At 42.1% G+C, this 21,586-nt stretch overlaps 4 protein-coding genes across 5 annotated transcripts; 2 read left to right on the forward strand and 2 right to left on the reverse strand.

Annotated features, from left to right (window-relative positions):
• The first annotated feature begins 22 nt into the window (after positions 1 to 22).
• Positions 23 to 2,289, forward strand: LOC6732900 (protein nessun dorma). The gene is made up of 3 exons (XM_016180432.3): positions 23 to 372; positions 444 to 1,944; positions 2,008 to 2,289. The coding sequence occupies exons 1-3, from the start codon at positions 228 to 230 to the stop codon at positions 2,168 to 2,170; spliced, it is 1,809 nt and encodes a 602-aa protein (XP_016025622.1). The 5' UTR covers positions 23 to 227; the 3' UTR covers positions 2,171 to 2,289.
• Positions 2,290 to 2,438: 149 nt separating this feature from the next.
• LOC6732901 (28S ribosomal protein S18b, mitochondrial) lies at positions 2,439 to 3,286 on the reverse strand. Its single transcript, XM_002079970.4, has 2 exons — positions 2,881 to 3,286; positions 2,439 to 2,818 (listed from the first exon to the last, which is right to left on the reverse strand). Exons 1-2 carry the CDS (start codon positions 3,162 to 3,164, stop codon positions 2,488 to 2,490), a joined length of 615 nt encoding a protein of 204 aa, XP_002080006.1. The 5' UTR covers positions 3,165 to 3,286; the 3' UTR covers positions 2,439 to 2,487.
• Positions 3,287 to 3,579: 293 nt separating this feature from the next.
• On the forward strand, positions 3,580 to 9,295 carry LOC6732902 (plasmanylethanolamine desaturase). Of its 2 annotated transcripts, none has more exons than XM_016180435.3 (6): positions 3,580 to 3,697; positions 6,823 to 7,063; positions 7,563 to 7,774; positions 7,844 to 8,062; positions 8,123 to 8,292; positions 8,349 to 9,295. In XM_016180435.3, exons 2-6 carry the CDS (start codon positions 6,826 to 6,828, stop codon positions 8,437 to 8,439), a joined length of 930 nt encoding a protein of 309 aa, XP_016025625.1. In that variant the 5' UTR covers positions 3,580 to 3,697; positions 6,823 to 6,825; the 3' UTR covers positions 8,440 to 9,295. The 2 variants fall into 2 exon arrangements, with proteins under 2 accessions (XP_016025625.1, XP_016025624.1); XM_016180434.2 differs by lacking the exon at positions 3,580 to 3,697 and adding an exon at positions 3,853 to 4,226.
• Positions 8,667 to 10,121, reverse strand: LOC6732903. The gene has a single exon (XM_039298357.2). It carries the CDS (start codon positions 10,034 to 10,036, stop codon positions 9,353 to 9,355), a length of 684 nt encoding a protein of 227 aa, XP_039154291.1. The 5' UTR covers positions 10,037 to 10,121; the 3' UTR covers positions 8,667 to 9,352.
• Positions 10,122 to 21,586: the final 11,465 nt, after the last annotated feature.

Here is a 21,586-nt window from a genome sequence, read left to right on the forward strand (position 1 = left end):
GTTCATAATCATATATAAATAAATTGTGAATTTATTTAAAACCATAATAATTACATCTTAAAATATAAGCTGCTTAAATTATAGCCACGAGTGAAGAGCTAGCCAAACTCAACGCATGGTTGCACAGTGCGATAACGCCGTCCGAAGAATCGTTATCGAAGCCTTTGCTTGCACACGCATTTCAAAAATTTTTGTAAACGAACACATAGTTCATTTAAAAGGGGAAAATGGAAGTGTTTACCTTCGAGAAATCGTACTTGGAGCGACTAAAAGAAGCGGAGGCGGTGCTTTCGTGGGAGGGAGCCGTGATGCCCGCATCCCAGGTTCGATCGGAGTGGAAATCCTACGTCGAATTAAAAATTGAGCCTGCAGGTAAGCCACCCACACACACACTCGTGCACAAAAGGCAACTATATATATATGTATACTATTTGGATATATAGGATGGCAGGCAATTTGGAAAATTCCACGCGTTATTTGCGAGGATCTGAAACTGCGCTATCCCACCATTGTTTACGGCTACGTGGAGCAGGTGATCTTTGACGAGCTGAAGGCGGTATTTGTGGTGACAGCCGTGCAGGATAACGATGTCCACCTGCCGGAGAGTAATGAAGTATCGTTGGTGGAGCTGTGGCCCACTGTGCAGCAGGAAAACAGCGCTCTAAATGTGGATACCACCGCGGAATGCATCGATCGCTTGCGGTTCTTCTATGCGCATGTGTGGATGCCTTGGGACAAGGACTACGACGATGATCGCGACTGGGTGCAACAGCATCTGCAGGCTCGTATCCAACTAGTGTGCGATCTCAGCAAGAACCGACTGCCCCGTCCACTGGCCCTGCACATGCGCACCCTGCTCGCCGAAGCCAAATACATTCAGCAGCGTCTGGACTTCCTGGAACTGGATCTCAGCGATGCCGAGAGCGACGACGAGGCAGTGGAACTCAATGACAGCGCAGCAGAGCCCGCTAGAAAGCAATCTAAAGCGGGCAGTGCCAATGGCAGTCTCAATGTGTCCAGTCTGCCGGTTACGGATCTGATGTGCCTGCATCTGCGCATGGCCATCATAAGGAGCGAGTTCGAGATCCTCGAAAATCCTGAAATGAGGCGCGCCTACAGCGAGCTGCAGTCTAACAGCCTCAAGCGGCTTCGCTGCTCCTCAGGAAGAACCAGACAATCGGAGGATCTCTTGGTAGAGCGGAATCCCATAAGCCATGTGGTAACCTTGCCGGGAAAACTGCAGCAGCAGATGGAACTGCTGAAGCTGGCCCAGACGCTGGTCAAGCCGGAATCGCAAGTGCAGCTGTCCAATACGCTGCAGGATGTCCTGAGCATCTGTCAGAGCAACGATGATATTCTACTTTCGCCCGGCGAGCATACAATCAAATTCTTGGAGCACCTCAACGATAATGGCAGCCTAAGGGGACTCACTCAGCCGGAAGCCATACTAAGTCCTGCTGCAGATCTTTCCCTGCTGCCTGTGGTGTGCTCGAGCGATGAGGATAGCACCCTGCTGGTCATTGATGGCGACTATACCTTGTCCGAATTGGTTTTGGATTGTCGTCATGTCCGTAGAGGGATCCTGCTGCGCAACGGAACGTTGACCATGCGAGGGTGTCGCTTGCTGGGCGATGGGAGCTCCAGCACCCAGGAGGGTATTGTCTGCATGCCAGGCGCCAGCGTGGAACTCAAAAGTTGCCTAATTGAAAACTTTGCTGTGGGTTTATCGATGCGACCGAAATCTAGCGCTGAGCTGGGAAGCGTCCAGTTTAAAACATGCAAGACCGGACTGGAGTTGCTGGAGAAATCCGCATCGGTTAATCTGCAGGGTAGCAAGTGCAGTTTTGAGAACTGTGCTTTAGGAATACTGGCCGACGGTTTCGTATTGGGAGAGCAAAGAACGGAGAAGGTACTGGTTCTAAACAAATTCAGCGAACTTCAGCGGTAAATGAAAATACGTTGTACTTTACATGTTCAAAAATTACAACTAATATCCTTCTTTTTTAGTTACAACGAGGACAACTTGCTGGGTAATTGCAGCTTTTACAACTGCAAGAAAAATGTGCGAGTTTTCAACGAATCTGGTCAGCTGCTGGCTCAGCGATCGCATCAACAACTCCTTGAGGACGAACTCGGGGGGGAGAACAAGGAGAACATTCAAATGGTCTAGGGTACATTGTGTACACATTGTGTTTATAAATTAAAACATAGCGCTAACCGAAAATCTTATTGATATGCGTCAATAAAAAGTATGGGCAAACTCTTTAGTCCAGTGTCTCGATCTTGCAAGTTCGTTGGATGTCCTCTCCTCTAAACCTTTCATATTTGTTTCAAATCTTGTTAAAGTTAGTTATGTATTAATATATATTCCACCGATTCAGAGCGTCTTCCAGAAAATACTTCCTTTAACATATAAATACTCCGAACAATATCCTGAGTTTGTTTACAGTAATTTCTTTTAATAAAAACAAGTTAATCATCAGTTGGTTAAGCTTTCTGCTTCTGCTCCTGGCCGTAGTACTCGTTGTAATCATACTCCCTGAAGGGCACATCGTATGTAATGTAGCCGGAGTCGCGGGCTTGCTGAACGGCGACCATTAGACGTAGGTGGCTCTTTTGACACAGGCCTGTCTTTGAGTAGCTGAGGACGTCTCCGCTGTGGGGCGATATGAACTGCTCCAGGAGCTCCGTGTTGCGGTAGTCCAGCACCAGGTACTCATCACGGCAAATGGGACAGGGGTTTCCGGTGCTGATGCGGTTCTGGCGGATGCACGTCTTGCGTGTTTTGCGCGGCGCATACATGCCCTTGTGGTTGCGCCTAAAGAGATTGGATGCGGATGCAATGAAGGTTTTCACGTGTATGCCTTCAGTTTGACTTACCGATACTGCGTCCACACAAAGTCCTCGCCGTAGGTTTGCTTGTAAGCGGCGCTCTTCAAGTATCGAATCGAGGTCTCCACCGGTATAGCCTTGCTGCGATCCTTCGGGTCCGGCGCGGAACCACCAGCGTTATCCTCGCCTTCGCCCTCGTTGGCAGCCGCATCATTTTCTTCAGTCGAAGTCTCCGCCTTGCATCTCAAGGCGCTGGCCGTGTGAAGAGCTCCCCGACTATTCCTGGTAATGTTGGCCAGTCCACTGTAAATCCCACGTGCAATCGGCAACATTTTAATTGAATAAAACCTGAAGTTATTTTAAAAAATTCAGAGGCGACGTAACAAGGTAAGTTCCGTGCAGCCGGCGGATCAGCTGTTTTTCGACAAGCTGGCAGCGCCGTCCATATGTCGACTATCGATACATTCAGGGGCGGACCATCTCTCACTGGGGTATTCCCCGACCAAAGTTTATTTTGATAATTATTATATTCATATAAACTTAAACTATGATTGTTCCTATCTAAAGGCTGCCCAGACTAGAAACATTTTCATAGAAAAAATATTCACCATATTAATAAGCTAGAAGGGTTCAGCAGCTATAGAAGTGTCGGCATTACCCTTAATATATTTCAAGTCAATTTTTTATCAAATGTTCAATCTCTTTAAAATATAAACCAATTTAACGCTATTGAAGGTTGCGGTTGTAGTTTTAAATTTCTTAATCATAATTTGCATTTGCTTAACAGTCAAAATTTAAATATTTTTAACAACGACGAAAGGACTAAAGTTAGAGACTGTGGCGTTTGAAACCGCTAAAATCAACGGTGAGTAGGGCAACATGGCCGAAACCAAACCCCAAATGGCCTCCCAAGCTAACGGTAAAGGCCGACACACACGCTGATACCCACACATATGGGACTTTGGGGCATGAATGAAAATGGCTGCGCCGTACGATTCGGTTTTCCCGTTAGTTTAGTTTCTTTCGGAATTTACTGGTGCAAAGTAGCGGTACTATTACTGCAGCTCCCGCGCCCGCGTGTGTGTGTGTGCGAGAGTGCGCGGCGTGCGTGTGTGTGTGTGAGTGATTGTACGGTGGGGCAGCCTTAAATCACGTGCATACAAAAACCGAATGAAAAAAGCACGGCATTTATTTACATTTGGATGCCACCATAAAAAATAGAGCGCCGACGCCTGGGTTCGCTGTAAATCGACGTTAGTGAATGCCTAACAATTCCTTGCGTGTGCACATGTTTTTGGTCCCAATCAATACTTGGCAGACGGTCATTTAGATTTAATTGTTGCAAGAAATAGGCCTCGAGCGCCGACAATAACAAAAGAAACACCGGCGGAGCGGTGAGTAATTTTTGCTTGCCTTAAAAATAGAGCCGATTGCAGGTTTTCTTATCAATTTGCGAAAAGTCGCGACAACAAATAAACGGGGCTATAAATACCGCTATGCCAACTACAAATGTTTAAAACAAGAGCGCAGTTGGGGCGGGCAAACAAAAGCTGGTGGCTTTGTCACCCGAAACGAAAAGGGTGGACCTTTTTCGAACCACCCGCCTTTGGAAAACGAAACCAACTTTCCCATTTTGAGTGTCTTTTCGCGCATTTCGTGTAATAAATTGTTCCTTTCCTGCGGCGCCACTACGAAAATCGTGATTACGCTGTGCCAAATTATTACCTGTTGGCTGTGTGCCCTTTTTTATGCCTTTCGCTTGCAAACAAACGAATAATTAGCAAGGTGGGCAGCTCGAAGGTCGGATTCTCTGTTCTCACGAAAACAAATTTTGGAAGAACCTCTAGTGTTCACTGGGTTTTTAGTGCAAAATCGCTTGAAAAACTGACTAAAGTAACATATATAATTAGTCAATTGGAGCCATAAATTTAATAACATATTTTTATATTTTTTTAATTCTCCCAATGTAAAAGTTAAAGTTGTGTAAGTGCTGCTTAACGCAGATTGCTTATAAAATATTAATAGGCGTCATATATACATATGATATATTTAAAAGAAACGACCAAACGATATTAGTTGACACCGAACATACATTTTCATTGAAAATTGGTGTAAGAAGAACATTTTTGTTTTTTCTTTTGGTTAGTGGAATAAAACTGTATTGACAAACTAGTTGAAGGAACTCATTGGTTACAGGGTATCTAGTACAGGCGTGGGAGTCCCTGAAGTCGGCGCCAAAGAACTTAGTTGTCGGCATTCTCACATTCATTTGGGTTCCTCCGCTTAGCACCGCCCACCACCCACAATCGCTACACTTCCACCCACAGCTCCAGGAGTTGGCATGTTTTTTGACACCCGCTATTGTCGAGTAAAGGGTATGCTAGATTCGTTGAGAAGCATGTATCAAGTAAATACAAATTTACCCCACCCTTTGAAGTATATATTCCTTGAAAGCAACTTTACCCTGATATCAAAGTTGACTCAAATATACTTTATAAGGAATTATAAGAGCTAAACATTTGAGATATCTAATTGTACTATTCTTTAAAAAATTTTAAGCAATATTAAACGTCTGATCCTCTTAAGTAACGTTCGCAATTAATGAACAACGGGTATCTAATAGTCGAGGCACTTGACCACAGCGTTCTCCCTAGTTGAAATTTGAATCAGCGCTCTACTGGGTTCACTCCGTCCGTCTGTTTATCCTGGCCGTTGCACGTCACCTGGAAATGTTTGCGTTTGCCAGCTGGACGTATTGGAACTCAACCGTCACATTACAGGTCCTGTCCTCGCGTCCTTCGAGACTCCTGGATTCGGAAACATTAGTGGCAAGGAATATATGGGCACGCGTGTTTCGGCGGTGCTTTATCAATAGGCAGTTGCCGGTTTTGATTAATGTGCTTTCACCATTCCCTAATGTTCCCCAATGAAGTTCGGCCCATGGAGCATTGGAACAGTTAATTTGTGTAATATTTCCGATTCTTATTGGGATAATTTGTGTAATTGCGGGCGCGTTTGTCAAATTCAATTCCAATTGGGGTTCGGTGGAGTTAGTATTCCCAATTCACTGAAAAAACAACGGCAATCAATAGGCAAGTGCTTTCTAGTTCAAGAGGGAACGATTTCTGGTAAATTTCTTTTATATGGCAAATTAGGTTGATCTTAATGGGTGCGACTAATTTGTTACTATTAACATTTGTATATCTCGAGGTGTAAAGGGCACATTGGTTTACTTTAAATAAGAATATTATGAACCTATTTCATGCGCAAATGAGACTTTGTTTGTTGTACACGTTTCCCGCCCACATATCGTGTTTGAACCCATTTGTGAGCGAGCAGTGGCCCATCGACTATAAAGCACCGAATAACAAAGAAACAAATAAGCTGCTAAAAATATAATCCCAATATAAGCCCATCGCGTTTATCAACCTACCCAAAAAAGGGAGCTAGATAGCCTTCACAACAATTTAAATACCAATTTGCCTAATTAAGGCACCTCCAGACCGCGCCTCCGCCCATGACAACTCAACTCAACTTAGCTTCTGGTGGTCCCCGCAGACCGGGAGTAAGTCCAAAATATTGCGTGACCAGTCGTTTGGGAGCTAAAAGGGGTGGGAGTCGGTGCAGCTGGAGGTAATGACATCAACGGACGCCGCAACATGCTGGGATCCCTGACCAGAGGTCATCGGTTGGAGCTACGCGACGGTGGTCCCTTAGTTGCGCTGCAGCCAAGGCTGGTTGTTTTCAAAAACATTTTAATGATTTAAATATATAGATATATATATTTGATGCCCACGTGGCTGGCCTCGCAATCATCAATTATGTAGGGGCGACCAATTGATCCAGATGCCATTATTCACAGGCAATCAAATCCGGTGGCCTGACATTGAATTCAGCCATTGCATTGAATTCAATCAGTCAGGAACGGTCATCAAGGCCTCCCAGTTGTTTTCTCCGCTCGACTCCTGTTCTAAACTCCTCCATCCGCAGACGATGACGGCCAAGAGCGATATGGATATTCTGGCGAACTCCATGTACGAGGACGACCCCAATGGCAACCTAGCGCCCGCCACCACCAAGGATCAGGAATCAGTCGAGCCGGAGGAGCTGAAGGTCACGCCCGCTGGCACCAAAGCAACTTCCCCCAACTCGGCGACCTTAGTTTCGACTTCTCCGCGATGGGGTCCCCAGAATAAGGGCGCCCAGGAACTAGCCTTGTTGTACAGTCCAGGTGAGCAGTTCCCACGTATTATAAGCTGTTATGAGAAAGTTACCAGAAGGTGAACTAGAAAGTTTTGGTCCGATAATTAAAAAAGAAGCAGGCTGCTTTAAGGTAATGTCCGATTATATATATATAAAATACTTTCCCTAAATGTCCTAAACAACATATACTTAAAGGATTCAGTCTTTTAGCCATATATTTAATACAGTCGTCTGTAGATTATTTCCTTAGCTTGTTTAAGAGAGCGCACTTGTATGTTATAACTTGTATATCTCACTTCCTTTGCCTAAGTAGTGGGTATATGATAGCGAGGCAATCATATTGGCTTCTGTAAAAAGTATATAACAGGAACCGACCGTCCGTCTGTACGTTTAGAGTGCAATCTCTGAAATATCAGCTTCTCCATGTCGCTTTCACTTGCTTTACCTCAGCAATGGGTATATGATAGTCAAGACACTATATACATAAAGAATTATTTGATTTTTTATTTAAAATTGTATTTAAACAGGAAAACGTGCTCAGGAAATCATTTGCGTCTACACCTGCATTGGCCTTATGATCATTAACCTAGCCCTGATTGTTAGACACTTGCGATTGGAGCGGATTAGTGTCGCCTTTCTGTCCGCCCTGTGCGGCATTATAACGGCCGACTTTGCTTCCGGCTTGGTTCACTGGGCGGCAGACACCTGGGGATCGGTGGACATACCCATGATTGGAAAGGTAAGCCAAATGTACATCGGGGATCTAATGTGATAAATGATACGAGACATATATTTCCAACTCTTCTAGAACTTCCTGCGACCCTTTCGCGAGCATCATCTGGATCCCACATCCATAACGCGACACGATTTCATTGAGACAAATGGCGACAACTTTATGGTTGGCATACCAATTCTCGGCTACTTGGCCCACTACTTCTACATCAGGACGCCCAGCGAGATACAGCAGCACTTCGGCTGGATAGCCTATGTGTTCCTCTGCTCCATATTCGTGGCCATGACCAATCAGGTATATCGAAGTGTTTTCTCACTGCTGCTAGAACTTAAAACGTATTCTAATACCCGAAAGATACACAAGTGGTCGCATACCTATTGGGGATTGCCGAGGTGGGTCCTGTTACTCCAGAGCTGTCACATCATCCTGCCACGCAAGCATCATCGCATCCATCACGTGGCGCCCCATGAGACCTACTTTTGCATCACCACCGGATGGCTTAACTGGCCACTGGAACGCATCAGGTACGGCCCTCTATCAAATTGCCTCTGGTGGTTATAATAGCTATGCATTCGATTAGATTCTGGTCAACATTCGAGCTCATCATCGAGCATTTTACGGGCCTCAAGCCCCGCGATGACGACCTGAAGTGGGCCAAGAAACTCACATAGTTTCGCTGCCCAGCGATTGTATATAGGTAACTTGGACCAAAGCAGCCTTTAATTGCTGAATGTCACCTTCAAATGTTTTCATACAATCGGAATGTCTTACAGAATGAAGTAGCTTTAAATGAGACAAGATTACATACATACTTATAAGGTTAATGGCATAGTTATCAGTTGCATGTTTGTTAAAAATAGTTGATTGCCTTAGTTTAAGTTCGTGTTTTTTAAATACCATATTACTATTGTACACCTGCACACACTCGCACAACCGAGCGCATAAACTAATTGATCTCGCCACAGATGGATCGTACTACGAGTGAGCCTTAAGTATACCTAAATAATAAATTGAACATTTTACTAACTATTGAGCACACGCTTTCCTGATCAATTTTTAAAGATTTACACAAAATAATATTACTCGATATAACATATGTAAGCTAGGCGAGCAACTGATTTTCCGAAACAAAAAGACATTTTAGTACCGTCTACAAACGGTGGTTATCAATGGCTATAAAGTGAATAAATTTATTTACAACATATACATTCAAAAGATAATTAAATTAGGCGCTGTATGCAATCAAATACGTGACTTAACCTTTGCCTTAAAACGTTTTTATAGCATAAACTCTTCTGGAGAAGCGAATTCTGTTATAGTTGGCACACTTTTAGTGGCGAGTGTTAGTCATTGTAAGAGACCACTTTACTTTCAAAATGTTAATCATTTCATTAACAAGAATTCAGAGTAATCGGCGAATCGAAGAGGCTATTTGCTTATATCATTTGAGGTGTTGTTGCACAACGCTGTAGTTCTAAGAAGGCAATATTCTTTGTGATCTGAGAAAATAAATAGATAAGCTTAAAATCTTTTATTTATTTATGCGTACAGCTTGCCATACAAATATTTAAAAAATAAAAGGCATCAAGTTTTGGTAGCCTTGTTCACGTTCCTTTGGAGCTTATCTCTCTTCTTTTGGGCATCTCTCTCCCGGGCCTTTGTCCACATGGCGATCTTCTGCCGGGTGCGTTCCTCGTGTACAGCCACCTCCATTTCGGCACGGGATTGGTACTGTCTTACCTGGGACTCGTTGTGGAGGAAGAAGGGTCTGCAGCTCCTGCGCATCCAGCTTTTGCAGTTGGCGGCTCTATTTATTTTCTTTTTTTGGGGTAAAACGGGTGGAGCTTCCTGGGGTTCCGGTTTTGGAAGCTCGACTTCCTTTAATTTTATGTTTCGGCGCTTCATTCGACACAAGAGAACGAAAAGAAAAGCGATTGCGCAGAGGGCTAGCAATAGACCCACCAATTTCCCTGGATCGAGACCCTCCTCCCCCTCATCCAGATCATCTAGGTCATCCAGGTCATCCAACTCATCCCCCTCCTCATCCTCTTCAGCCACTTCCTTGCCCAATGCCCGCTTGAGCCGATGGCAATCTAGGACGGTCATGGCTTCCACATCCGCCTTATAGACAACAGGGGCATTGTCTGGACCCCAATTGGGCAATGTATTAGTTTTGAAGAGATCCCGACATTTGGAGTATACCTGGACCATCCATTTCTGGCACTCAGGCCTATTGATATCGACTTGGCAAATCGGATTCATAATCATTGAAATAGGCAGAAAAAATGTTTTTTTGAGCAGTTGATTACATTTTAATATCCCACTTGATTTTGTAGAACAATTTTATTAATTTTAAATTTTCTTTATTTACTCTGAATTACTAGCTAAAATCCTTTTCATAGCTTAAGTTGGCGCTGAACCTGATCATCATTCAACCAAGACAAGTGGGGCATCGTCAAGTCTCCAATAGAACAAATTTCCATCCCAGCATTCAATTCTTTAAAAAGATGCATAGAAATGTGTACCTACATATAGATGTATATTACTGTGAAGGTACGTCCTATGAGTGACTAAGGCGCACCATTCAAAAAAATTACTATATAACTATTCCTATTAGTATACCCCGATCCCTTGTTGGCCCCGTCCATTTGACAATCACCAACCACAAAAAAAAATTTCAAAATTTGTCTGGCATATCGATAGAAATTTGTAATATATACAATAAAACAAAAGAACCACCACAACATAAATATTTGTATGCATGGATAATCAATAGACTCCTGCGAGCATTAAGCGATACCCCGATACAAAAAGTTTGAAGAGGTCCGAAAAGATTACAATCGGAAAACTCAGACCACACTTATTTAGTTTTCATATGCAATAATAACATATGTAAATTGAATAGATGTAAGTGAAAATAGTGAAGTAAACAGATATGAAGAAACATAAAATAATTTTAGAAAATATGCTAAAAACCATGAAGTAAACAGAAATGAAGAAACATAAAATAAAAACAAAATAAAAGACAAATCATGGACTAAACAGAAGTTAAACATAAAACATTTGAATTCAAACACGAGCGCACGCACTGCACGGCAAGGGAAGGTCACTCTAACCATAAAGTGGATCGGGCACACTAATGTCTCCAAAATGAGTCGAGATATGCGGGCACACCACGCCAAGCCGCTATATAAAGCGGACCACAGTTCAGCCGGCGATTGGCAACGGTAGTAAACTACTAACTACCCATGAGTAAAGACCCTATAACCAATTACTGTATAATCTTCTCCTCTGGAAACGAGTTGGATTTTCTTTGCTGATTCCGTTTTGTAAATAGTACAAATAAAGAGAGATAAATGTTATTGTTTTATATGTTTAGCTTATGTTTATATTAGTTATTGTTTTATATGAATATAAAATCTATGTAAGTATATTTTGAATGTGCTTGTAGATATTAGAAAATTTTGTAATATTTGTGTATTGCTATGTTATCGTGGTAGGGATGCGCGTTGGAGGCAATTCTCAAGCTGTATTCTGAGGCGGTTTGAGTGGCTTGCCGTGCCCCACAGCTAATTCGCGTAGGTCCAGATTGGCTTGAGAATTGCCTTGTAGACCATGAGCTTAATGTTCTGCCTCAACTTAGGTCTTCTCCCAATGAGCCATTGCATCTGCCTTAATCGAGCATCGGCCTGTATGCGTTTGCTCACTATATGGGGGCCATGTGTGAGCCTGCGGTCCAGGGCAGCCCTAAGTACTTAGGTGTGGGCACGGTAGGGAAGTTGGATCCGCTTAATGTGACTGGTGGGCAGTAGTGTTGGGTAATCCTAGTTCAATTTGAGGAATAAGTTCGTTCGTTCGTTTAAAATCAATGAACTAGGTCGTTCATTTAGTTCAATCGTTCATTTTTTAAACTTGCTTAAAGGTGCTTCAAAAAAAAAAAATGTTATGAATTTATTTCATACAATGCTGTCATTGAAAATTAATATTATTTATTCAATTTATGTCAAAAACACTTCTACATAATAATAATAAGAAATAATAAAGAGTTTACAAACAGATAATATAGTAATTTTAATGCATTTATTTGGTGACGCGATAAGTTTCCTTGCGATCCACCAGCCACACTAAGCACAGTTTTGCAGTATTTGCATTTAGCACTCTTCTCATCCACTGAATCAAAGAAATTCCAAACTTTGCTATGCTTTCGTTTTGAAGCCATAGATACGCACAAACTTGTAAACCGTAGTTTTAAATGTATGCGAAAATTAATCAGCTTATTCGGTAAGCGAACTTTCGAACTAAATGAACTAAGACCAACCTATCGAACTAAGTGAACTCAGACCAACCTATCGAACTAAGTGAACTCAGACCGACCTATCGAACTATGTGAACAACGAACGAACGATCAGGGTAAGAGATCAAAATGAACGACGTGAACTAAGTGAACTATATTGAACTAAATTGAACTATAAAGGCAGACCTAGTTCGTTCGTTCAGTTTGGTGAATAGTTCAATTTAGTTCGTTCGTTCACGAACGACACAACACTAGTGGGCAGTATCCTCTTCGTAGTGAGAAGGTTGTTCGGGAAGATTTTTCCGCTCTCACTACGATGCTGCATCTTTTAAGCCAGGAAGTTGCCATTGTATAATATCGGAGGCTTCTTGTGGGTCGGATGATGAAGCGAGAAAAGTAGTGCCGTCTGTGGTCCGAGCACGCTGCCTTGCGGAACTCCAGCTCGGATCAGTCTGGGTGAGCTTATTGCCCTTCCGCATCTCCCTTGGAATGCTCTTTCCTCGGTGTAGGATTTCAGGAGGGTAAAATGAGGGTTTGGGAGGCAGATTTTCAGTTGATGAAGGAGTCCAGAATGCCTTACTCTGTCGAATGCCTGCTTGACGGTAAGCATTACAGCACAGCAGTATTTCTTCTACTTGAATGCCTCGAGGATGCGTTCGACTAGCCGGTGGCACTGCTGCGGTGTTCCGTGGCAGCGTCTGATGCCAAACTGGTGATCGGGGATCAGTCCAGCCTCGTCTACTACATGCAATACTCTCCTCAAAAATACCCTTTCGAGTATTTGGAGAGGATTGCCAGTAAACTAACCGGTCGAAAGGAAGCTAGATTGGCTTCAGGCAAAGACACTAGAATAACAAAATCGTCTTCTAGCACAACACGCACACATATACGCGTTATCGTATCAAGCAAGCAAATTCTATTTTTAGATTTCTTACGCTCTCAGCGTGAGCGAGCGGAAAGAGAGCAAATTTGGCCTTCACCAAAAAAGTGGCTGCATAGTGCCAAACGAATGTATGGCCGTTACGCATCTTGTTATTCTAGTGTCTTTGCTTCAGGCTTACCAGGCTTGAGGAGGACTATAACCTCTGCTCGTTTCCACTCCTTCGGGAAGTAACCTAGACGGAAGTAGCCGTTATTAATGCTGGACAGCATTTGAGAGCAGCGGAGAGGTAACATTTTCAGGGCGGCCGCGTCTATGCAATACATGCCTGGAGATTTGCTGTTATTGAGTAGGGCAATCTGTTACGCAACCTCCTCTGGATTAACTGGTTGCAACGGTCAATGAACCTGACGGTTTCGGCACAGTCTGCCGATTTTTTTTTTTTTTGTAAACCCTTCATTTATTTTGGTTCCAAAAGGAATCGTTATTTAAAGGATCGCTTGACTGGCCAGGGCCTTCAATGTGGCGTTGCTTGGTTCAACTGGTAATGAGTTTCTTCAACCTGTTGCAGGCTGGCAAGCTTGAATGGTTGAAAATGCACGGCGAAGTGCGCAGCGAATACCTCCGCTTGTCCCAAGTCGGTCGGATCGACTAAAGGCGCCTTCCTCGTGCAACGCCTTTTGATTGCGCGCGTGGCCTTACACAGCGAATGCGTCGCTTCGCTTTTGACTCCAGTAGTGGCAAGCCTTTCGTCGAACCATGCGGCTTTATGCAGCACCAACGCGCATCGGAGCCTACTCAGCGCTCGATTCCATTCCGTCTTGTCCAACGGGTGACGAGACCTCATCCACCTCGTAGGTAAGCGCCTCTTTTCAGCTATATGCAGCAGGATCTCCCTGGTAATTGGGATTCGATCTGCCACGGGCTGCCGAGATATGCTGCGAGTTCCAATCTAGCTGCTGACTTAATATTGTTGGTGAGCAGTTCAATAGCATCATCAACGTCCTGTCCAGAGTTTAAGGCAGTGTGGACTCCAGTTGCGATTGGAATACCTCCAGGTTAGTAAGCCTAGTGATAAGCCGCTCCATCTTAGGGTAGCATATTGCGCCCGCATCCAGCGTAATTACCAGAGGCAGGTGTTCGGAGCTTATTATTATTTTTTTTTTGGTTCCAAAAGGAATCGTTCAGTCAATTCCTCCGAACTTAACCTAATGTGTGTATAAAGGTATATGAGACCAAGTGGTTTCTTAATTATTAAGTACAAAAAGAAAAATTTTTCTAGTTATTAATTACTTAATGTGTTAATATATTACTATTCTCCGGGTAGGGAGATCGCTGGGGTGTACCCTCTTCAGACTTCCGAGGGAGATGGGATCAGCTAGGATAATTGCTAGTCGGTTCGGGTGGGCCATAAGCCTGTCGGCATAACGGCTGCTGTGGAAATTAATCTGATCCCCAAGAAGGGTAACTTCAGATCTCTTTCGATGACCATGTTCGTCACGTACCAGGGGAGCCCAGATGCGTGACGTGCAGCTCTCGACTGGACCACACGGAGCCTATTGAGCTGGGATTTGGCGTCAGTTCCCCACACCTGGATGGCATAACTCCACGTTGGAGCAAGTATGGCTTTGATTAAAAGAGCCTTAGAGCTCATTTGTAGTTTGCTGGAGTCGAGCCAGTCGAGCTTTTTTAGCTTCGCCAGTGACTTAAATTTCACCGACGTGATGTGGGCCCTCCAGGTCAGAGTCTGCGGGAGTACATGAGTCGATAGGTGAAAAGGCCTTGTATAAATGTTCGGCGAAGGCTTCTGCTTTTTTTTTTAGCGTTTGAGCGGCACCAGGTTCCATCCGCTTTGCGCACTGGGGACACCTTAACCGGTCTCCCTATGTGGCGGGTGACGTTCCATATTTTGATATCCGGATCCCCTTGGGACAGTTTCTCGAGGAACCTGTGAAAGGAGTACTGGCGTAGCCTGGCGATCATTTCCTTTAGCTATTTTGTGGCCAGAACCAAGCTCTTCTGAGGCGCTTTTTTTTAGGCACGAGTGCTGCAATTTCCGGGGACCAGAGGTGGAGGTCTCTCTCACGTGTTCTCGCAGTCGTTGGAGGAGGTGTGCTTGCGAATTCCGCAGTTTTGTATTTCCCTTGTGAGATGCCCGATGGCGTCGTTAATATCTCTGGGTGTATTGAGGAGAGGATTCGGGTTGAGGGCGGAGAGCATAGAGGACGCGAACTTGGCGGCGTCAGTATGTTTCCCAGTAAGTCTCATGAGCGCGATTTTCCTAAGGACGGGCGTGTTGACTACGCCGTTGATTGTGCAGCTGATCTTGGCATGTTCTATGCCTTTCGATATGGCAAAACCTAGCAGATCTGGAGTCTTGAGGGGATCGGTTGGCCAGTGGGTGGGCTCGCCAGTGGAGTGTCAGTCCAGGCTGTTACGCTGCACTGTGGTCCAGAAATCGATTTTTTTGTCTAACAATTAAGCTACAACCTTGAAACTTTGTTGTTAAATCACAAATAGCTTGCACACAAAATTTGGAGTCCGTGCGACCACTCCCTCTCTTGCCTCCCATATTAACTCATACCAGGAGTCAATGAAATTTAATTTTTTTTTTTAATATAATAAATATGTATACATTTCAGAATGTGAATAAAATATTTTGTCTGATGGAAGTGTTTTTTTCTTTCTATTTTGCCTCTCTCTTTCTTCTAAACAAATTGTTGATAATAGTGAGTCCGAGGAATCAATCGCTCATCGTTTTGATTCGACTATTTTTCCTGGCTTCACTCGCATTTTCGTCTAGGCATCTAAGTAGAACCAAGGCCGAATTATTGATTTGAAATCCGTGGACAAGTACTTTATGGATTGTTGGTTACATAGGATACCATGGATATGTTTGCATACACAGAGGTGGTCAAAAGTTGCTGCTGCTTTTGTACTCAGAAACGAACATAACGGTGTTTGTCGTGCTTCTACATCTATACAGAAGCAAACGAAAGAAGTGGAAAAAATAACTGTTCATGTTCAAAATACACACAATTTTTACTTACGTTTTTTATTGAATTTGAACGAAATATTTTATATTATTTTAATATGTGATTATGTTAAGCCAACTAATATCTAGTTAATCTGCCTTTGGCACCAGTGACTGATTGGAGCCTTGCTGGTTATTGACCGAACCAAGTTGTGCGCAAACTCATGAGGTAATTGGGACCAAATTTCCGTAATTTCGGCTATAGTTTCATCGCGCTGGCGATCTCTTTCAAATGTCCTCTGACTCTTAACATAAGCGCAGACATTTTCGATAATGTTCAGATCGGGGCCAAGAACTCGGTTGGTACTCGGCCCTTGTGGCATGGAGCATTGTCCTGCTGCAAGATCCAGTCATTCGTGGAGAACAGTCTATTTCCTGAGGTGAATGCGTGCTCATTTTAGATTGTAACGAACACACTCATAGAGCGTTGTCTACCCCAACACACTCTGTCTACTATTTTTACCGTTATGCTCAGGGAAAATGGGCGTGGGTTTTGCGTTGAGATGAACAAGAGTGTTACAGCTACAATACTGTAGACAGAGATACGGTAGATTCAAAAACGATAACAAAACGGTTATTATTGGCCTTATTCTATACCCACCCTACCTGTGAAATCCATTCGGACTCCACCCTAATACAACCACTGCTCTACATACCCTTTGGTGCCCAACGAGACGTCAGATTAATTCATTTTGGACCTCATATAATTGAAAATAAATATAATATTACGATACATTTTCCTAAGCCTAATCCTTAAACTAAAAATTACGTTATTTACGTTAAGGAAATCTCTTATTGAGTAATTTTGCTTATCAACGATGAAATGAGGGAAAGATTATTAAGATAGGAATGCAAATACTGGTATTTAAGTTTACATTATGCTTTTGTTTCTTTGGCTTACTTTACATTAGAATTATTTATGATTAATGAATATTTAAACTATAAACTTCTTTAAATTAGGATTAATTAAGGCAAGGTATTTTAAGCACACTATTTAGGAATATCTGACTTTTTATATATATATGAAAAAAAGAACGCCAACTCTCTTGGGTTGACCTGCGATCTGTCGGCCGTAGAAGAGGACAAGCCCAGCTTTCCGCTGCACGCGGTGGGTGCTCCTGATGACAGCAGTTGTAAATCTTTCTGCGATCGATGAAGCCACAGTAAGTTTCACGCGTGGTCAAAAGTTTGGCAAAAAACAATACAAACCGCCTTGGCGACGCAGCCACTAAAACTTCTATCTCCAAACGTGGGACCGGCAGCGACGCAGTTAAAGGTAAACTATCACTCGGCAGTATTTGCCTTGAAAAACTATTATCCAAACCACACGATGCTCGTGGATTTTTAATTATGGATTTTGCATAAAGTTAAACTGCACTCGATCACGCCTTCACGAAAAGAGAACGGAAGTATGCAGATCATATGTGACCGTAGCTTGCTACAATCCTACTCTGGAATTTTGTGGTATTTGTATAGGGCAATTTTCATTTTGGCCAGGATTTGAATTTGGCTAAAATGGTTCGTTACCAAATAAGTGCGGTAGCACATATAAGGTTGCCATTTGGCTCGACTCCCACAAGATATGGAGGTATCCTGTTGGATTTAGTGTACCCTCTATCTTTACCATGTCTCCAAATCCATAGTAGCTTAAACAGCGCCAGAACATCACCGTGCCATGTTCGGAGATGCATAAATTGCTTGCTAAAGGATCCCTGAAACTGAAACGTAACTTCATCAGTCCATAAAACATCAAACGAGAACTCGAGAGGCTTCTCTTTATACTCCAATGCAAATGAGAGACGTTCTTCCTTGTTTCTTGGGGTAATATAAACTACTGAACGAACAACATAGGTGTTGATGTCAATTTCCTTCATTCTGCGACGCAGTGTACTATAGCTAATATGTTTTCCAATTAAATTTTTCGAAGCTGCGGCAATTTTAACGGGACTTATGGTGGGATTACATAGTACAACTCCTATAATGTGTCTGCGGTCTTTTGGGTCCAATGGAACTTTTTGGCCAGTTCTCTTTTTATTTATCAAATTTCCCAGTGTGTCCTTTTTTAACTAAATTGTACACAGTTTTACGTAATATTTTGTACAACTCAGCTAATTTCGATGCAGAAGTACCAGCCTTAAATTTAGTGACAATCTCGGCCCGATGCTCAACTGATAGCTCCTTTGTTTTTGCCATTTTACAAATTAAATGCTTAGTTTTATCTATTGACTTAACTGTTAACAATTAAGCGATCAACATCAACTAGAACTTCACTTACTTAACTTACTAATTATTAATCTTAAATTAACAGAGGCAGTACGCACATTAAAAATAAATTTTATATATATACATGATGATATACATCATACATAAAATATCTACAGTTATTGTAAAGTTTCGGCAACAAATTATGTAATCCATTAATTGTCTACCGTTAAGTTTAGTCCTCAAATTTAATGATTGTCCGCGAAGGACAGTTTTTAATAAATACACAAAAAAAAAAAAAACAAAAATATATATATATAACCTTATCTTTGGAATCTTCACAATTCCCTCATATATGGAAGGAGTCCTTTGTGATTCCTCTTCACAAAAAAGGTAGCAAACTGGATGCAAGCAATTACAGAGGAATCTCTAAATTGTCGGCTATCCCAAAACTTTTCGAAAATGTTATCACTCCTCATTTGCAGCACCTTTGTAGATCAATCATATCACCGTGTCAACACGGTTTTATGAAACGCAGATCTACAACCACTAACCTCTTGGAGCTAACTTCTTTCGTAATACAGGGTTTCAAAAATAATCTTCAAACAGATGTCATCTACACTGACTTCAGTAAAGCATTTGACTCTGTTAATCATTACCTTCTAATAAAAAAACTTGACCTTATAGGTTTCCCTGTTGATCTTCTAAATTGGATTTCAAGCTATCTGAATGGCAGGACACAACAAGTCCTCTTTAAAAATTCGTTATCTTCTATTCTCCGAGTCACATCCGGTGTCCCACAAGGGAGCCATCTTGGTCCGCTTCTTTTTACCTTATTCATTAACGACCTCCCCTTAATAATAAAACATTCGCGTGTACTTATGTACGCAGACGATGTTAAATTATGCCTCCAGTACAAGGACACTTCTTGCATTTGGACTTACAATCCGATCTAGACCGATTTCAAATATGGTGCCGTGATAACATATTAGACTTAAATAGCTCCAAGTGTAAAGTTATGACCTTTTGTCGTGCCAACCCAATACGCACGACTTACACTCTAAGTGGGTGCTTTCTGGACAGAATAACACGAGTTGATGATCTTGGTGTTCTTCTGGACCCAAAACTAAAATTTTCTGACCATATTTCGTCTATTGTCAATAAGGCCAGGGGTGTGCTTGGTTTTATAAAAAGGTGGTCCAAGGAATTTGATGACCCTTACTTGACTAAAACCTTATTTATTTCGTTAGTCCGTCCGATTCTCGAGTACGGATCACCTGTTTGGAGTCCACAATACGCAGTCCACTCGGACCGCATTGAATCGATCCAAAAAAACTTCTTACTTTTTGCCTTGCGGCGCCTAAATTGGGATGCAAACCATATATTACCTCCTTATTCCAGTAGACTACTTTTAATTAATTTACCATCCCTAGCTAACCGTAGAACTATGCTTGGAACAGTCTTTATTTGTAAGCTTATTCGTGGGGATGTTGAGAGTCCCGACTTGATTAGTCGGCTTAACTTCTCGGTTCCAAGTAGAGTCACTAGAAACTATATACCCCTTATCTTAAATCATTGTAGATCTAATTATGAGTTGCATGACCCTTACAGAGTTTTATGTTCTGACTATAATAGACTTTATCCTATTATCTGTAATCTTGACTCTCTGCCGCTATTAAAGCAATCCATTTTATCTTTTCTATTACATAATTAGATCCTACTAACACTAATATTTAACATAGTTATTAATTTCCTCGTTCCTATTCTATTTTTTATATCGCGTCTATATCTTCTCGCGAATCGAGCCGTACGATACACGGCAGCGCCCCTCGGTCGGTTGGGCGGGAGGTGTGGCCGTGGGACCCGTGCGAAAAAAAAAAAAAAAACATTAGCTGACCCGGCGAACTTCGTACCGCCTTAGCGTAGCTTTGATGCACTACTATATTTTGTATAGTTGACCTATCTTAGGTATGAGTACCTATTCAATTTAAACTGGAATCTATAATATCCTCCATATATAAATTAATCCCTATTACCCTGGTCTCGCCATATCTGAAAAGGACCTAATTTTATTAAATACAAAACAAAATATATATTTTCATAATAGTGTTTATTTCATAGGATTCAATAATTCCACTTATATTTTTACAAATCGCTATTGAACAACTTGGCATTTTGAAGTAACTTAACTTAACACCACGCGCGCTCTAGAAAACAACTAATAGCCTCTATACCCTTCACTGTTTCTCTCTATTCTAATGCTGCTGTTTCTTTAATCTAATGCTTTTTGGTACACTATATTTTTAGTTTTATGTTCTGGCGCGTAAGTAAATAATGCTGATGGTTTTCCGACACGGGAACAGGCGACATATAATTGGCCATGTGAAAAACATGGATTTTCTAGATTGATGCCACATACACTTAGCGACTGCCCTTGTGATTTATTTATTGACATTGCAAATGCAAGCCGCACTGGAAACTGTAAACGCTTAAAGCTGAATGGCATATCGTTCGGTATCATAGGGATGCGTGGGATTAAAACATCTTCGCCTTTGTACTTCCCTTTCAAAATTGTGGCTTCGATGACGTTGTTCAATAATTTCTTCACCGCAAGCCGGGTGCCATTACACAGACGTGGCTGGTTTATGTTCCGTAACATAATAATTACTGATCCTATTTTTAATTGCAGATTATGAGGTGGTAACCCGGGCGATTCCAGCGAATTTAAAAATTCTGTTGGATAATTCACACATACATAATATCAATTTCGTTCGTTTTTATAAAGATGGATATTTCATTTACATGGCTGGAAAGCCCATTGGCATTCCATATTCCTAGGTTAAGATTTACTTGCATATTTTGTTTTCAAGTCACATTATCATGTTAATTAAATTATTAGTAAGTTCAGACTGTTTTTCCAATAGTTGTATTACAATATAGTAGTATTTCCTGCAGCAATTTGGGCATAAGATTGATAATCGTTACTTGTTGGGAATATGTTGGCTTGTTGGGCGGAGCAAACGAATGCTGGATTCCTAAATCATTTTTACTCTGTTCTCTATTGCTAGCAGGGGGCTTAGCAGAATCAGTTGCGCTGTCTTCATTTACCATTTCGAGATTGTTGTAATTTATGTTTGTATCCTTTTTAAATAAAAAGTCAAGTTTTGTGTTTTAAAATTGTTTTGGCTTTATAGTTTAATATTCATTTAATTTGCAACACCAGCACCACGACATGCTCGCAGCAGAAAACATACGAGAAAAAAAAATACAGAAAAAGTGTGACCACACATGTCAAATATAAGGTAGTGTTGTTAAACGTTATTTTTGTAGTTGAATAGGGTATTCCAACATCGGTCGTCACCGTTGAGCCTCCACTGAAGTTCAACGATGTATCGCAGTGCTTCAGAT

This window comes from Drosophila simulans, chromosome 2L (assembly GCF_016746395.2).
Source record: "Drosophila simulans strain w501 chromosome 2L, Prin_Dsim_3.1, whole genome shotgun sequence".
NCBI classification, from domain to species: domain Eukaryota; kingdom Metazoa; phylum Arthropoda; class Insecta; order Diptera; family Drosophilidae; genus Drosophila; species Drosophila simulans.